This window comes from Drosophila obscura, unplaced genomic scaffold, assembly GCF_018151105.1.
Source record: "Drosophila obscura isolate BZ-5 IFL unplaced genomic scaffold, ASM1815110v1 contig_30, whole genome shotgun sequence".
NCBI classification, from domain to species: Eukaryota; Metazoa; Arthropoda; class Insecta; order Diptera; family Drosophilidae; genus Drosophila; species Drosophila obscura.
The window spans coordinates 1,084,637-1,098,852 of NW_024542818.1; the positions used below are offsets into that span (position 1 = coordinate 1,084,637).

General features: G+C 44.2%; 3 protein-coding genes across 3 annotated transcripts; 2 read left to right on the forward strand and 1 right to left on the reverse strand.

Moving 5' to 3' along the window:
- The first annotated feature begins 445 nt into the window (after nt 1–445).
- LOC111078930 (translocation protein SEC63 homolog) lies at nt 446–4,356 on the forward strand. The gene is made up of 5 exons (XM_022373877.2): nt 446–540; nt 618–949; nt 1,660–2,369; nt 2,434–3,685; nt 3,746–4,356. Exons 2-5 carry the CDS (start codon nt 826–828, stop codon nt 3,922–3,924), a joined length of 2,265 nt encoding a protein of 754 aa, XP_022229569.1. The 5' UTR covers nt 446–540; nt 618–825; the 3' UTR covers nt 3,925–4,356.
- LOC111078922 (SH3 domain-binding glutamic acid-rich protein homolog) lies at nt 4,188–9,304 on the reverse strand. The gene is made up of 5 exons (XM_041594564.1): nt 9,244–9,304; nt 8,908–9,163; nt 7,712–7,768; nt 7,249–7,614; nt 4,188–4,568 (listed from the first exon to the last, which is right to left on the reverse strand). The coding sequence occupies exons 2-5, from the start codon at nt 8,950–8,952 to the stop codon at nt 4,446–4,448; spliced, it is 591 nt and encodes a 196-aa protein (XP_041450498.1). The 5' UTR covers nt 8,953–9,163; nt 9,244–9,304; the 3' UTR covers nt 4,188–4,445.
- A 939-nt stretch (nt 9,305–10,243) lies between these two features.
- On the forward strand, nt 10,244–12,748 carry LOC111078929 (akirin). Its single transcript, XM_022373875.2, has 4 exons — nt 10,244–10,575; nt 11,664–12,011; nt 12,080–12,436; nt 12,498–12,748. Exons 2-4 carry the CDS (start codon nt 11,777–11,779, stop codon nt 12,506–12,508), a joined length of 603 nt encoding a protein of 200 aa, XP_022229567.1. The 5' UTR covers nt 10,244–10,575; nt 11,664–11,776; the 3' UTR covers nt 12,509–12,748.
- Nucleotides 12,749–14,216: the final 1,468 nt, after the last annotated feature.

Genomic DNA, 14,216 nt, shown 5'->3' on the forward strand with positions numbered 1-14,216 from the left:
CGACACGTTCGATTCATGACGAGATGCGAAAGCAAGCCGAGAATTGCAAGTCTATGTGTGTACACAGATACGACAAAATATTTATGAATTCTTATTTTCCGAAACCGCAGAAAACTCAGCTGAGACACGTTCGGTGTATGAACTGTCACATCTATATACTGTATGGTTAGTGCTTTTGCTGATCAAATACTAGGCATTTGAAAGATGTTGTATTCGATTTTCATTGTAATATAATTATGCAATTTTTATTGTTTGGACAAAGAATACGTTGCGTACCGTATTTAAAAAAGTGTTATAATCTATTTCATAAATCGCACCACGCAGCGCAAATTTAAATATAAATATCCGTTGCAGCATCTGAAGATGCGCGGGATTGCAGAGATAAAAAATCTTCTTCGGGCGCAACAAATGTAATCGGTAGTCGATAGGGGAACCGAACCGGTAGAATCGAACTAGTTCGTCCGTGAGCCAAACAACCCTACGTGTCAGTCTCATGCGTCGGTGTAAATAGTTTTTTTAATATTTCGGCATATAAAGTCGGTAAAGTTGCTGATACAGAACAGCCCATGCTGCTTACTCCCGTTCGCTAACATTAAGTTTAATTAATAATTGAACAGTAAGCCTTTGGCCAGGTGCCAAACCATCAGCTGGAGCTGCAGTCGCCGCCGCCGCCACAGCGAAGAGAAGAAAAGTGGAAAAAGACCACACACCAGACGAGACTCGACTCGACTCCAGACTGGCAGCAAATTGAAGAAAGGCTGCGCGCTGATAATCTTTGTATATAGCCCAGACTACTACCTACACATATAGGCGGTAGCAGCATCGATGGCGGGTCAAAAGTTCCAATATGATGAGAGCGGCGGAACGTTCTACTACTTTGTGCTATCGTTCTTGGCCCTAATATTGATACCAACGACGATTTACTATTGGCCACGTAAAAAGAAAGAAGGTTAGTGCTGCCTTCTCTTCTGCCTGATTATAATCGCTCTCCACTCCACCTGCAGCGCGAATTTGTGTGGTTGTGTTTGTGTGGCCTGCATGTGTGTGAGTGTGCTTATCCCCCACCCAACAACAGTGTACAGTACATGTGTTTTCCGCTCGCAATTGCAAATGGACACGTTCCAATAATTAATTCTAACAACGTCACCTCAGCAGCGTCTTCGTATTGGTGAAAGCTGCGCTTAAACGAATTTCAAGTCGGGCTCACTTCACAATTGGGACACACAACACACCAAACAATACTCCATGCGTTCACACGTCGCTGCCATATCGCGATGTCAGTGTTCCCGATTGGGCTGCTCTGCTCTGGAGTGATCACGTACATACGTGTGTGTGTGTGTGTGTGTGTGTATGTATGTGGAGTTGGCCCACTTATCGTGAGGCGCCATCGTATAAAACGAGACACTCTTTCTCTTTAATCCAAATCCAGTTATTCTCTCTGAAAGAGAGAGAAAGAGAGTATGGTTGCATTTTCCGAAATTGTTTGAGCGGTAGGAACAAACGATTTCTCAATGTGCGTTCAGCGAAAGTTCTCTTCTCAGAAAGCTTTAAACATTCTCTTAGCAAACAAAAAGTGTTGCTTTCTCTTAGGTTACAACCAAATTTTACCATACTTCTTGTCAAGATCACAGCATTATTTAATTGCCAAATTCTTTGCAGATCCCGGCAAGCGCAATGAAGAATGCCAGTGCGACGACTGCAGGAAAAAGAAGACAATTCTGGCCAATGCCGAGCCATACAGAGCCCTCAGGTCGTGGACCATCAAGCTCGTCATAGTGCTGGGCTGGGCCCTGCTGCTATTCCTCACATATCGGGTCTCGCAGTTTGACTATGAAATGGCCAGCTTCGATCCCTTTGAGATACTCAATGTACCGCCCACATCCTCGCAGGCTGAGATCAAGAAGGCCTACTACAGGCTGTCCAAGATACTGCATCCGGATAAGGAGACGGGCGACGAGAAGTCGTTCATGATGCTCAGCAAGGCCTACCAGGCCCTCACCGACGATGTGGCCAAGGAGAACTATGAAAAGTACGGCAATCCAGATGGCCCCGGTGCCATGTCCTTTGGCATTGCCCTGCCCTCGTGGATTGTGGAGAAGGAGAACAGCGTGTGGGTGCTGGGCCTGTACGGTCTCGTCTTCATGGTGGCCATGCCCTCGGCCGTGGGCGTCTGGTGGTACCGTTCCATACGCTTCAGCGGCGACAAGGTGCTCCTCGACACCACCCAAATGTACTTCTACTTCATCCACAAGACCCCGCACATGCTGCTCAAGCGAGCCCTGATGGTGCTGGCTGCCAGCTTGGAGTTCGACAAGCGACACAACTCCCAGGTGACGGAGCGACAATCGGACAACGACGAAGTTCCAGCGGTTAGTCAATCTGCGTATTTTATTCCTGTTCCATCTAGATTTAATCTTTGATATCTCGATACAGCTCATCCGCCAGCTGCCTAATCTGAACGAGAAGTGCAAGGAGCATCCGCTCTGCCGCATGTACTCCATCAAGGCGCGCGCCATCCTGCATGCCCATCTCTCACGGATGACCCTCCACCCGGATACACTGGAGCGCGATCGTCAGTTCATTGTGAAGAAGTGCCCGTATCTGGTGCAGGAGATGGTCTCCTGTGTGCACCAGCTAGTGATGATGGCGTATGCCAGGCGTGTGCCACGCCTGCCCAGCATCGAGACCATCGAGAACTGCATGAAGATGTCGCCGATGATCATCCAGGGCCTGTGGGAGTTCAAGTCGCCGCTGCTGCAGCTGCCGCACCTGACCGAGGACCATCTGTACTTCATGAACAAGAAGCGGCACGTGAAGAATCTGCAGCAGTTCGCTCAGCTGAAGCCGGAGGAGGGCCGCACGCTGCTCAAGAATCTCACAGATTTCGAGTATGAGAATACCATGAAAGTGCTGGGCAAAATGCCCCTGATCGACTTCTCCATACGCTGCGAGGTCATTGACGACGAGAACACCAATGTAGTCACCGCCGGGGCCATTGTCACGGTCACAGTGACGCTTGAGCGCAAGGACATGAAGACTCTGTTCGGCGATACGAAGGCACCCGAGAAGCAGGGCATCAACGATGAGGCCAACGAAGAGGCTGCTGGGGATGACGACGAGGCTGCGGCCGCTGCTGTGCCCGTCAAGAAGGCTTCGGCCTGGGCCAAGCCCCGCAAGGGTGGCAAGGGCAAGGGCGGCAAAAAGCCCGCCAACAACCAAAAGAAGAAGGTGCCGCCCAAGGCGGCCAACGTGGCAGCGACTGCGTCGACATCGGCCGCAGCGTCCGAGGAGCAGGCCGCCAACTCCGAGGCAGAATCGGATGGCGGGGAACACAGCGATGTTGAATCGGTCGCCGGCAGCGTCAGCGAGGACGACGAGAAGCAGAACAAGAACAACTCTTCGCTCGACGACGACGATGACGAGGAGTGGGAGCGCCTGCAGCAGAAGCTGAACAAGCGCGAGCGTCTCGAGGGCAAGTCGCGCCTATCGCACACCGTCCACTGTCCCTTCTTCCCCGAGGAGAAACAAGAATACTGGTGGACCTACATCTGTGACCGCAAGTCGCGCACGCTCCTCACGGCCCCCTACCACGTCACGAACCTGGTCGAGAAGGAGGAGATCCAGCTGAAGTTTACTGCGCCGCGTTGGCCTGGCGTCTACACATTCACAGTGTGCCTTCGATCGGGTGCGTAGACTTGCAGGAACTGCATTCCGACTGCAGATAATAATTTTAATTCTATTTCAGACTCTTACCTGGGCATGGATCAGCAACAAGAGCTTAAGCTGGACGTGCAGAAGGCGCCAGCACCACCGACAGACCATCCCCAGTGGGATCTAAGCGAGTCCGAGCCGGAGCACAACGATCAGCAAGAGAATCTGAGTGACTACACGACAGACACGTCCGACGAGGAGGAGAGCGACTAGAGAGCGACCGAGCATAGCATGACAGTGACGAATCGCAACCGCAATCGCGGCTGCTGATGCCCCTGCGAGTGAATATAATATATATCCCTCCTTTCCGCAGAGATATATGCAGCAGAAACAAACAGCAAACCCTTTCCCCCGCCCTGTTTTCCTTTTAGTAAATGATTTTCGCGTGGCGAGAGCCCCCTCGCATTTTGACTAGTTTTATAATGGAAAAGACCCCGAACTAGAGCGTAAATAATTATAAACTTCATTTTACCGTGTACTGTACTAAACATAATTATAATGTACTGTATATTTAGTTATTTGGATACAAAAACTAAAATGAGAAACGTAAATCATGTACCCGTTCGTTTACTGAATATTTTTGTGGTCAAAAAAACACTGAAAAAAATAATAATAATTTCCAAAATAAATTCGAAGCGCAAACGAGTTCCACATTCCAGGCTGCGCAGTCGGAAGATACACATAAATAAATCGCTGCTGTTGACTGCCTTGCCTGCCTGCCCCTCTGCTGTCGTCTACTGCGCAGTCGCAACACGCTCGCTTTCCAATAGCCGGTCAGAGGCTGTTGTGGGCTGGTCGACAGATGGGGGGGCTGCTGCAACTGCTGTTGTTGCTGTTGTCGTTACAGAAAGTTGTCGCTGCGTTGTGGATGTGACGTCGGATGGGTGGTTGGGAAGTAAGAAAATTGTTGAAAAAACACTAGAGCTGAGGGAGGGGTGTATTACAAGCATTACTCTAAGGTTCGTTACCCACCACCTGAATTTGTGTGATTAGTGGGTTTTCTTTTTATTATTTACAGAAATTGTTGCATTATGTGCTAAATGTGTGCGTGCGAGTGTGTGTGTGTTTCATGTGGGTGTGCCGTGTGGATTCTTCGGCTCGTTCGTTCGTTCCAAGGTGTCCAAATACAAGTTGTCTCTCGATCTCTTTGCTTCAAGTCACAAGCCACTGCAACAGGGTATGCGAATTTCGTGACAGACATTAATACACTTTGGATACAGGTGACTGTGCGTGGATTTTGTTGTTTTTGTTGCTGGGTTGTTTACAGTTATTCCTCCGTCTTGCTCTCTTCCTCTCCGGATGAGGAGGAGGTCTCTGCCTTGTCGTCACCTTCTTCAGCAGGCTTCGGCTTACTGCTGCCCTCTTCTGTATCCTCTTTGGGCGTGGCATTCTCTGTATCAGCGTCTTCCTTCTTCTCAGTCTCCTTTTCAGAATCTTCTGAGGCGGCTTCTTCTTGAGTTTCTTCTTCTTTCTCCGCCTCCTTTTCAGCATCTTCTGAGGCGTCTTTTTCTTGAGTTTCCTCTTCTTTCTCCGCCTCCTTTTCAGCATCTTCTGAGGCGGCATCTTCTTGAGTTTCCTCTTCTTTCTCCGCCTCCTTTTCAGCATCTTCGGTCTCAACTGTTTCGGACGCGGCTGCTTCTTCTGCTTTGTTGGTTTCTGTTTCATCCACATCCTGTTCCTTCTTTGCTTCTTCTCCCTCAACATCTTCTTCGGCCTCTTTTTCAGTCACTGCTATTTTTTCGGCAGTTTCTTTGTCGTCATCTTTTTTACCTTCTTCTTTTTCGTCCTCCTTCGGCTCCTTTTCATTTTTACCTTTCTCAGCTTCGTCCTCTTTTTTGTCTTCTTCCTGTGTCTCCTTTTCCGCCACAGCTTCCTTCTCCTCTTCTACTTCTTCTTCTGCATTCTCCTTATCGGTTTCTTTCTCAGTTTCTTCTTTTACTTTATTCCCACCAGCCTCTTCAACTATCTGCTTTTCATCCTCTTCTTCCAATGGTTTTTCTTCAGTGTCAGCCTCTCCATCAACCTTGGCCTTCTTATCGGCTTCCTCCTCTGGCTTTCCGGTGTCCTTTTCACCTTCTTGTTCGCTCTTCTCTTTGGACTCCTCTTCTCCCTCCGGTTTCTCAGCTTCATCCTGCTGCTCCTTCGATTCTTTACCTGTCGAGTCCTCCGTCGCTGCCTGGTCCCCTGACTCTTCGTCAGCTTCGGTTTCAGTCTGGTATATGGGGGCGGATTGTGGGGGTGGTGCGTGTGTTTATGTATGGTTTTTATGGGTGGGGGAAGTGGAAAATGCATATAGTACAAGATACGATCAGAAATCGGTCGTGGCGACTACGGTGCAAGAACATGCCTTTGTTAGCTCCTAAGCCACCTACTTCTCTTATGTTAGCTCTTTTCCATGCAACTCTCTTATGGGTCTATTACCTTTTCCTCGCCATTCTCTTCCTTGTCTTCTGCACCTTCGCCCTCGCCACCTGCCTTATCTGCCTCCTTATCCTCGCTCGTAGTCTCAGCGCCTTCTTCGTCTTTCTTCTTTGGGAGAATCACACGCACACATTCATTAGATACATCAAAGGAGAACAGGCGCGAGAACAGTTACTACCATTGGTTAGGTGCTGGCATTCTACAGTTGCGGCTTCGCTGTTAAGTGCTGGCATTCTACAGTCTCGGCATCGCTGTCAAGCCGGCATTCTAGCGTGGCGGAGCTAGGACCACTGTTTAGTTCTAGCGTTCTACAATCGCGGCTTTGCAAAATGTGTAAGTGTGGATTATTGCAGGGTTAGACGAGAGTGTTAGGAAAACAAGCCTTGCTGTTGGTTATAGTTTTTTTTAAGTTCATACAAATATATTTCCTTTTCATTATATAGGCAGCGCTTTTTATGTTTTCGCATTAACATAACTGCTGCACAAACGATACAGCTTTCTTCTACACTCTCATTCAAGATGATGGAACTTAAGCTTATGAGAACCTAAAGTGTGCTGCTGAACACACATACATACAGACGGTGTCGCATGTAGTGGTTAATGATAATAAATATTTTGATTAAAATTGTCTTTTTTTCTCAGTGTTGACACAATTAAATTAAGAGCGTGTGCAGTGTCTAAAATTTGGAAACTTAGAACTTAAGAATTGCAGTCGTCGGGGTAATATAATTTTTTAAAGAACACAAATACAAGCGCCTTTACTTTAGAGAGACAGATATATGTGGGTAGATGGGTGGTAATGTGGCAGGGTCATCATTAATTTCAGCTATGCCATACAAATGGATAAATTGTTATAGTGCAATTTATCCATTTTTTATGACTGAAAAAATAATAATAGACGATAGATAACCTTGGAAGTGCTGATACGCTGTTAGATAACATGAGGGGTTATTTGCTACTGTTAGCATTATGCCGGCCACCAGTGTGGCTCTAGCTGTTAAAGTTGATGTTAATTATATTGCTGTTATTTTTACTGGTAGTTTTGCTTTTTCTGTTGTGTGTTGTGTCGCTTCATAACAATTAACGGAAAATACGGTAAATGGCCTAAGCTCAAACCTCTGCCTTCTCCCCCGCCTCGCCATTGGCCTCTGCAGCAGCCTCGTCCGCGGGTGCAGCCTCATCCTTTTCTGTCTCCTTCTCATCCTTCTTGGCATCGCCGTTCTCCTGCTTAAGCTCGATCTGGGCACTGCTCACGGCCGTGGTGTCGGCGGGAGCCAGCTTTAGAAACACCTCCAGGGTGTCGATCTCGTTGGCGTTGTCGAAGGCGTCGTAATCGCCGCAGTATTCCGCATCGTTGAATAGTTGCGGAGGGAGCGGGTGCCGGGGATCGGGGTCGCTGACAGTGCCGCCATTGCTGGTAGATTTGTTCTGCATCATCTCCTTCTCTCCCTCCTTGCCGGGCTCTGTGATATCCACGGTGTCCTAGAAAATTGATATAATTTTATAATTAATTATAATTAAGCAATTGGTACGACTGCTTGGAGCAGTAAATAGAAAACTTTAAGGTAATTTTACTTACATACTGGATGTTCTTGCTGTCGAGGATCATCAGGACGCGCTGTTGGCGCTTCTTAACCTGGAATTAGAAGTATTTAGATATTAGTACAAGTCGATACCCGGGCAGCTATTGTGAATGAATTTCTACCGGCAAGCCTGTTTGTGTTTGCACGCACACACTTACATCCACACACTTGGAAGCCCGATAAGGAAATCCAATTGGAACTGTTTGTTTTGTGTAATTATCACACGATAAAGAGTTGTCACGGTTTTCCTTTGACTTCACGCACTTATTTAGAAACTGACGCACCCGCTCTCACCACAAGAGTAGAAACGATGTAGTGGATATTTCGACTAAGACACACCCTCTACGCGAACTCAGGTTTTCGTTAGCTACAGTTCCGAACGAAACTGATTTAATGGTTATTTTAAGTTAAAGAACACTCCGAGAACATCTCTGGAAATCGTTCAAACATTTATGATAATGTAGTTTGCAGTGGATCAAACGGATTCTACCCTGCTTGCGAAGAATTGATATACCTTTCTGCTCTGCAGGTAAGGGGTATCATAACAGGAACAACAAACAATGACAGCAAAGTCGCGCTCTCACTCACGCCCTCATTGTTGTTGTCAACGTAGCCGCTTTATGTTGTTGCTGTCGATGGCCTGCACAAAGCCCGCTATGTTATTGTTCTTATTCGAAATATGCAAATGGAACAAAGGAGAAGAGCGGAAAAGTGAATCATGCAAACACACACACACACAGCTGCGCACATATGTAGAAGCAACTGTGATCAATGAATGCGCTCTCTTTTACAGTTGAACAGATCCACAGTTGACAGACACAAAAAAAAGCTTATACATAAATGGGCAATGAAATGTTTGCGGTCATTGTGCTGCTTCTTGCCACCACCACACACGCACACACACAGCCATAAGGAAAATACCCACTTGCTAGCATGACGTTTCGACTGTACACCACACACTATATCATCATCGCCACACGCACACCAGCGAACAAAAAGCAGAAGAACGGCTGAGGAATAAAATAGAATTTGCAGTGCATTCGTCACCCGTCTTTTATCCAAGTTTGTTGGCTGCTAATGACTGGGCCCAAACATTCCATTAACATGACACCAGAGCCGTCGCACTGCAGCTCAATTCTATGCAGGCTTTGCCTCGCCCCATGCCGCCCCGCCCACGACACTCCACACTCACCTCCTTGTTGCCGGACATGCCGCTGACGTAGACTTTTAATACCATTTTCGCGTTTATTAGTGCGTTGTTTTGTCAATTAAAGCTCTGTCTATGAAAATATTCGACGTACGACGATTAAAATATTTTTAGATCTTTCTTTTTCGTTGCTTCTGCTCTTGGCCCCTACGATGCTGCTATTGCTGCTGATACGTAATGTTTTCTTGTTATTTCCGTGCACGCACTGAGCAAAAGATTGACTACTGCGGCTCGATGATTGCTGCGAAGACGCGGACAAAAAGTGGCTTGTAGAAAAGTGCAAAAAGTTTAAAATTTTCAATTGTTGGAATTATTTCCTACTTTGTAGTTGAACCACCGAACGGAACTGGATCTTTTTATGCGATAGCTGTGTCATCGATGAATTTGAATTAGATTTCACTCAACAATTAATCTATTATAAATATTATATTTTATTATTATATTCTTAATCTATTTAAACTTCTAGTTGATTGCCATTCTCCAAATCGTGGAGGTTTTTCAAAATTTTCTTTTTTTCGATGTGACATTCGCTCTCTTCAATAAAAAGGAGTTCTGAAAACTAGCCAATCTTGTAGAAAATTGATTGATGAATTGGATAAAATTCTATGTTTCGTTCTGAGAGGGCTAACTAGCTGGTAATATTAAACTGAATATCAAAATCATGAAATACGATTTCAATCAATAAAATAAAACGCTATCCAATTTTCGCCCAGGGGTATTTAATGTTTCCACGAAATGTATGTAACTTTAACATATTTTACACATTACAGGTGAAAGATGTCGGTGTTTTTGTTTTGTAAGTAAAGAGGAAGATGGAGCCACAAGGAGCCTTTACAAAAAGTAATATTATCTCACAGTAATATTTCGACAGCAAAACATTGATGTTATTAAAATTGTTGTGTAGCTTAACACATTATGTGCCGAAGTGTTTTTAATAACAAAACTTGGTCGAAAACATAGTTATTTGTTTCTAAGAAAATAACTATGGTGCTTAAATACTCATCTGTTCTTAGGTATTCGTGGAGGTACAATTATTTTTTCAATAAATATTATAATAAGCGTGGCATATGAAAGTTTCATCAAGCAGTCTAGAAGCAGCCCTTAGTGGGTTAAATTGAATATGTGAATTTGTGAATGTATGTATATAAAAAGTGTATATACAGTTGCATTATGTATATTATTTAGTATATACAACTAAAAATCAACTTTTTAACCATTAAAATATGAAATTTGTAAATTATTCTATTTAACTAAAAACATCGATGTTTGAGAAAAATCATCGATGTCTGCAGCCACACTCAAACATCGATGACATCGATGTTTCTCCAGCTCTATTCGTCACGTATCGTCGTCCATTTTTGTTAAAAATCTGACGGAAAAATTTAAAAATTAAGGGAACCTTAACAATAAACCAAACAATTAACGACAGTGCATTTCAGTGGCCTTTGAAATACTGCTCAAATAACTAGCAAGCAATATTATAACTATATATCACTTATACGACTTAACTGCAATCTGAATCATTTGTGCGTGCGTATGTGCCAGCGGAGGAGTAGTAGTAAAATACAATAAAAAAGTAAATAAAGCGCGTGTGAAGTGGTGCAGAAACTCGACGGAAATATATACATAGTGCAACGCCGAAAAGCCAACAAAGTAAGTGAAATGGTGGTGTGAAAAGCGTGCGGCCACATATTTCTTGCCAGATTTCCAGTACGGGTACTGGGCGGCGCTGATAATGATATACGATTCGACCATTTTTAAAATTTCATGAAATCAACATTCCAACTCACACTTGCAGCTGTGCTGGGCTGTGCGAGTGTGCGTGTCCAAACGAGTGTGTGTGCCAGAGCGAGACAACCACTGTGATCGCATTAGTTGCTGTCATTTTGGGCTTCTTCTGAAAGCAAATCTCCTCGGGCCTCGGTATATGTCACGTAAAACGCCTAAACGTTAATGGTTATTAAAAACGAACGGTGCAAATTGTATCTCGATGTACCAGCTCGGAACGGCCATTTTCGCACGTGTTGCAAATTGATTGAACCCTGCTGTGCGAGACAGTGTGAGTGAGGAAAAACAGCTGGTACAGCCGCACGTCAAGCTAGGCCGCTTTCAAAGACTACGCATTATCCTGGTAGTGGTAGTGGTGGTTGTTCTGGCATTGGGTTACACCTTTCTTTCTTCCTCTGCATTGCTATGCATTTGTAGTTGTGTTGGTAATTGCGCTGCGCCTTTTGGTTTCGTTTCTCTTTGGAATCGCCCTTTTTTTTGTTTCCTGCGGCGATAGCATTATAGCAGCTGCTTGCAGGGCATTAGTGTTGCCCTCTAAGCGGTTTCCGTTAGCTTCAAAACAGCTAAAGAGCTGAAAACTAAAGCTAGATTGTGTTTTTACGACCCCCAATAATCGTAGAGCCCACGGAACGAGTAATCTTTAAACATTCAATTCTATTTTCGAATTTAAATCTAACGAAAATCACAGCCAAACTGTGATTAGATAAAGCCACTTCAATAATCAAGCTATATTCTGCGGGAAAAAGGCCAAAAGGACTGCGCTGCCTGACAGGCCATAAATCGCTGCACCATTTTCTTTTATTGGTTGTACTCTGTATGTGTGTGTGTGCGTGTGTGTGTGTGTGTGGCAAGTGAATCCTGTTTTTCCTTGAAACCAGTTTTCGATCCGTTCCCAGCAAGGTGCGAGAACCCCTCTAATCCATTGAGTATTATTCTCTCTTCGACTCTCACAGGGAAGAACACGACGCTTTCAACAGCAGCTGTGCAACAACTGTGGCAATAATCAGAAACAAATTTACCCAGCTACAAATTTACCAACTTTTCACCGAGAACCTTAACAATAGCGATGGCCTGTGCAACACTGAAACGCACCTCAGACTGGGAGTCGTTGAACCAGCGTCCCCCCAAGCGTAGGCGTTGCAATCCCTTCGGCCAGTCGGGCAGCAGCTCCCCGTCGCGGATGGACCGTGATGGACCCACCATTTCTTCGGGGATAACGCACACGCCCAGCAATCGCTATGCCAAAGACAGCACCGAGCCGAGCCCATTCTCGGAGGCCGCTCTGGCCAAGATGTCGCCTGGTAAGGAACTTTTTTTCGTTTCGCTGCTGATATATATATCCTTTTTGTTTTTTTTTTGTCACCTGCAGACAAAATGGCCGAGAACTTGTGCAATGAAATCAAAAGACTGCACAAGCGCAAGCAATTGCCGATCACAGCGGCCGCCATTGAGCGCATGCAGGACTCCGAGTCGAGCGGCTCTGAAATGGGACCGGAGAGCCCGCGCCGCCCGGACAGCCCACCGAACCTGATGCGCCACGGCGAGAAGGCGCTGTTCACATTCAAACAGGTGCAGCTCATATGCGAGAGCATGATCAAGGAGCGCGAGAATCAGCTGCGCGAACGCTACGAGTCCGTGCTGACCACCAAACTGGCCGAGCAGTACGATGCCTTTGTGAAATTCACATACGACCAGATACAGCGTCGTTACGAGGCAGCGCCTAGCTGTAAGTCCCTCTGCTCTGTCATTGGAAACAGCATTCCCTAATCACCACTCTATCGTTTCAGACTTGTCGTAAGGCTGCGTGAGCTTTTGAGCCACACCAAAAAAAAAAAAAAGAAAGAAATTAATAATTGCACTACGATCTTATGTGGACGGTAGATCTACCGAGACAACAACAGCCCTCATTTAAACTAAAGCAAGAAATAAGGAAAACTAAACAACAACAAAACAAAAAACAACAACAACATACAAGAAAACTACCATACAAACATTGTGTTTATGATATATATTTTGAAATATACGCGAAGGAAGCAGAGTTATAGTTTACGACTAGAATTACATTAAATACATATTGTATTGTGGCTAGCGCCAGGGCCAGGGCCAGGGGATGAATTGAATAACTTGGCGGCAGGCAGGAACCGAACCCCACAACCCACAAAACAAAACAAATACATAATCTGTTGTTATATTTATGTTTTCACATAACGAGAAAAATGACAAAACAAAAAAGAAGAAATATCTAGTGCGAAGGACTATACAAATAGACAGAATGACGGACAGGCAGATCCGGAGATGGAGATGGGAGATGCAGAATGGTGCATCGTCCGTGGAGAGAATGATGAATGATGATTCAATGAAACCTCAAGTAGCTTCGTGCATAACAGACAGAATTGGTAAATGTAAATGTTAGGCACCACACACACACACACACCTAGCATATAAGGTATTATGATTATGAACGTATATCGGAACTATATTGTTTTTTTCGGAGTAGTAAGGACAAAAGTAAAGAAAATAAGTATCGAACTACGCAAAAGGAAACTGCATCAGCATGGAGAGAGCTCTCACTACTCGCTACTCATGAAACACACACACACACACGAAAACCATTCATAGTTTATTTTTGCATATTAGTTGTACTATAGTGAAGGATTTAATGAGTGCTTTCATCTCGAGTATATCGTTTGTTAATTGTTTCCTCCTTTTGCAAGAAGATGTGAGTGACACTCACAAACCAACTGAAACGTTTCGATTTGCTTTATATTATAATACAAATGAAAAAAAAGCCCCAAGACGGAAATGGAAACCGAGAGAAAAAAAAACAAAACAAAAACCAATAAAAACCACAACAAAAAAAAAAATAAAAAATGTTATTCTTTAAGTCAAAACTTGAACGCTTTCATATATATACGCTTGAGAGAAGACGTTTCATGTTCATTAAGCATATTTTTTCACACCTTGGAGAATATACACAAGCATATATATGTATATACACATATATCTGTATATGTATATTACATGTATATATATACAAATGATATATATATATTTTTCAATTACCGCAATCATACATACTTTAAATTAGTAATTTAAACTTACAATTAGTAAAGAAATGCCATTTTTATATTAAAAAACAACAACAAAAATAAAACAATGAATTGTAGAATGCCTCCTTTGGTCTTTCAATTTACGTTTTGTGTCGCTGATACGTTAGATTTGATTAATTCTATTATGTTTATACACCCCTGCCACCATTCTGTCCGATAATAATTATCTTTATTATTTAATAACACAACTTGTACCCCAAATGGCCTAAATCAATAACTGAATAAACTCGACAAATGACTCAATTCCAGAATACATATTTTAGCAGAGCCAGAGGCTGCTGTCATCATTCCTAAGCCATGTTAAGCCATCATTCAAAGTGATTGACTTAATATTAGTCGAGTGTTATATGGTCTTATCTCTTGCTTTTAATACTCTCTCCAGGGATGTTGCATAAA

Bases quoted from the DNA above. Each gene is read 5' to 3' on its own strand.
- LOC111078930 (XM_022373877.2), top strand. From the start codon at position 826: ATGGCGGGTCAAAAGTTCCAATATGATGAGAGCGGCGGAACGTTCTAC. The intron at 950-1,659 runs GTTAGTGCTGCC...AATTCTTTGCAG, and splicing joins GCCACGTAAAAAGAAAGAAG to ATCCCGGCAAGCGCAATGAA. The intron at 2,370-2,433 runs GTTAGTCAATCT...ATCTCGATACAG, and splicing joins ACAACGACGAAGTTCCAGCG to CTCATCCGCCAGCTGCCTAA.
- LOC111078922 (XM_041594564.1), bottom strand. From the start codon at position 8,952: ATGGTATTAAAAGTCTACGTCAGCGGCATGTCCGGCAACAAGGAG. The intron at 7,615-7,711 runs GTAAGTAAAATT...TCAATTTTCTAG, and splicing joins ACAGCAAGAACATCCAGTAT to GACACCGTGGATATCACAGA. The intron at 4,569-7,248 runs GTTTGAGCTTAG...TCCACAACGCAG, and splicing joins AGGCGGGGGAGAAGGCAGAG to CGACAACTTTCTGTAACGAC.
- LOC111078929 (XM_022373875.2), top strand. From the start codon at position 11,777: ATGGCCTGTGCAACACTGAAACGCACCTCAGACTGGGAGTCGTTGAAC. The intron at 12,012-12,079 runs GTAAGGAACTTT...TGTCACCTGCAG, and splicing joins TCTGGCCAAGATGTCGCCTG to ACAAAATGGCCGAGAACTTG.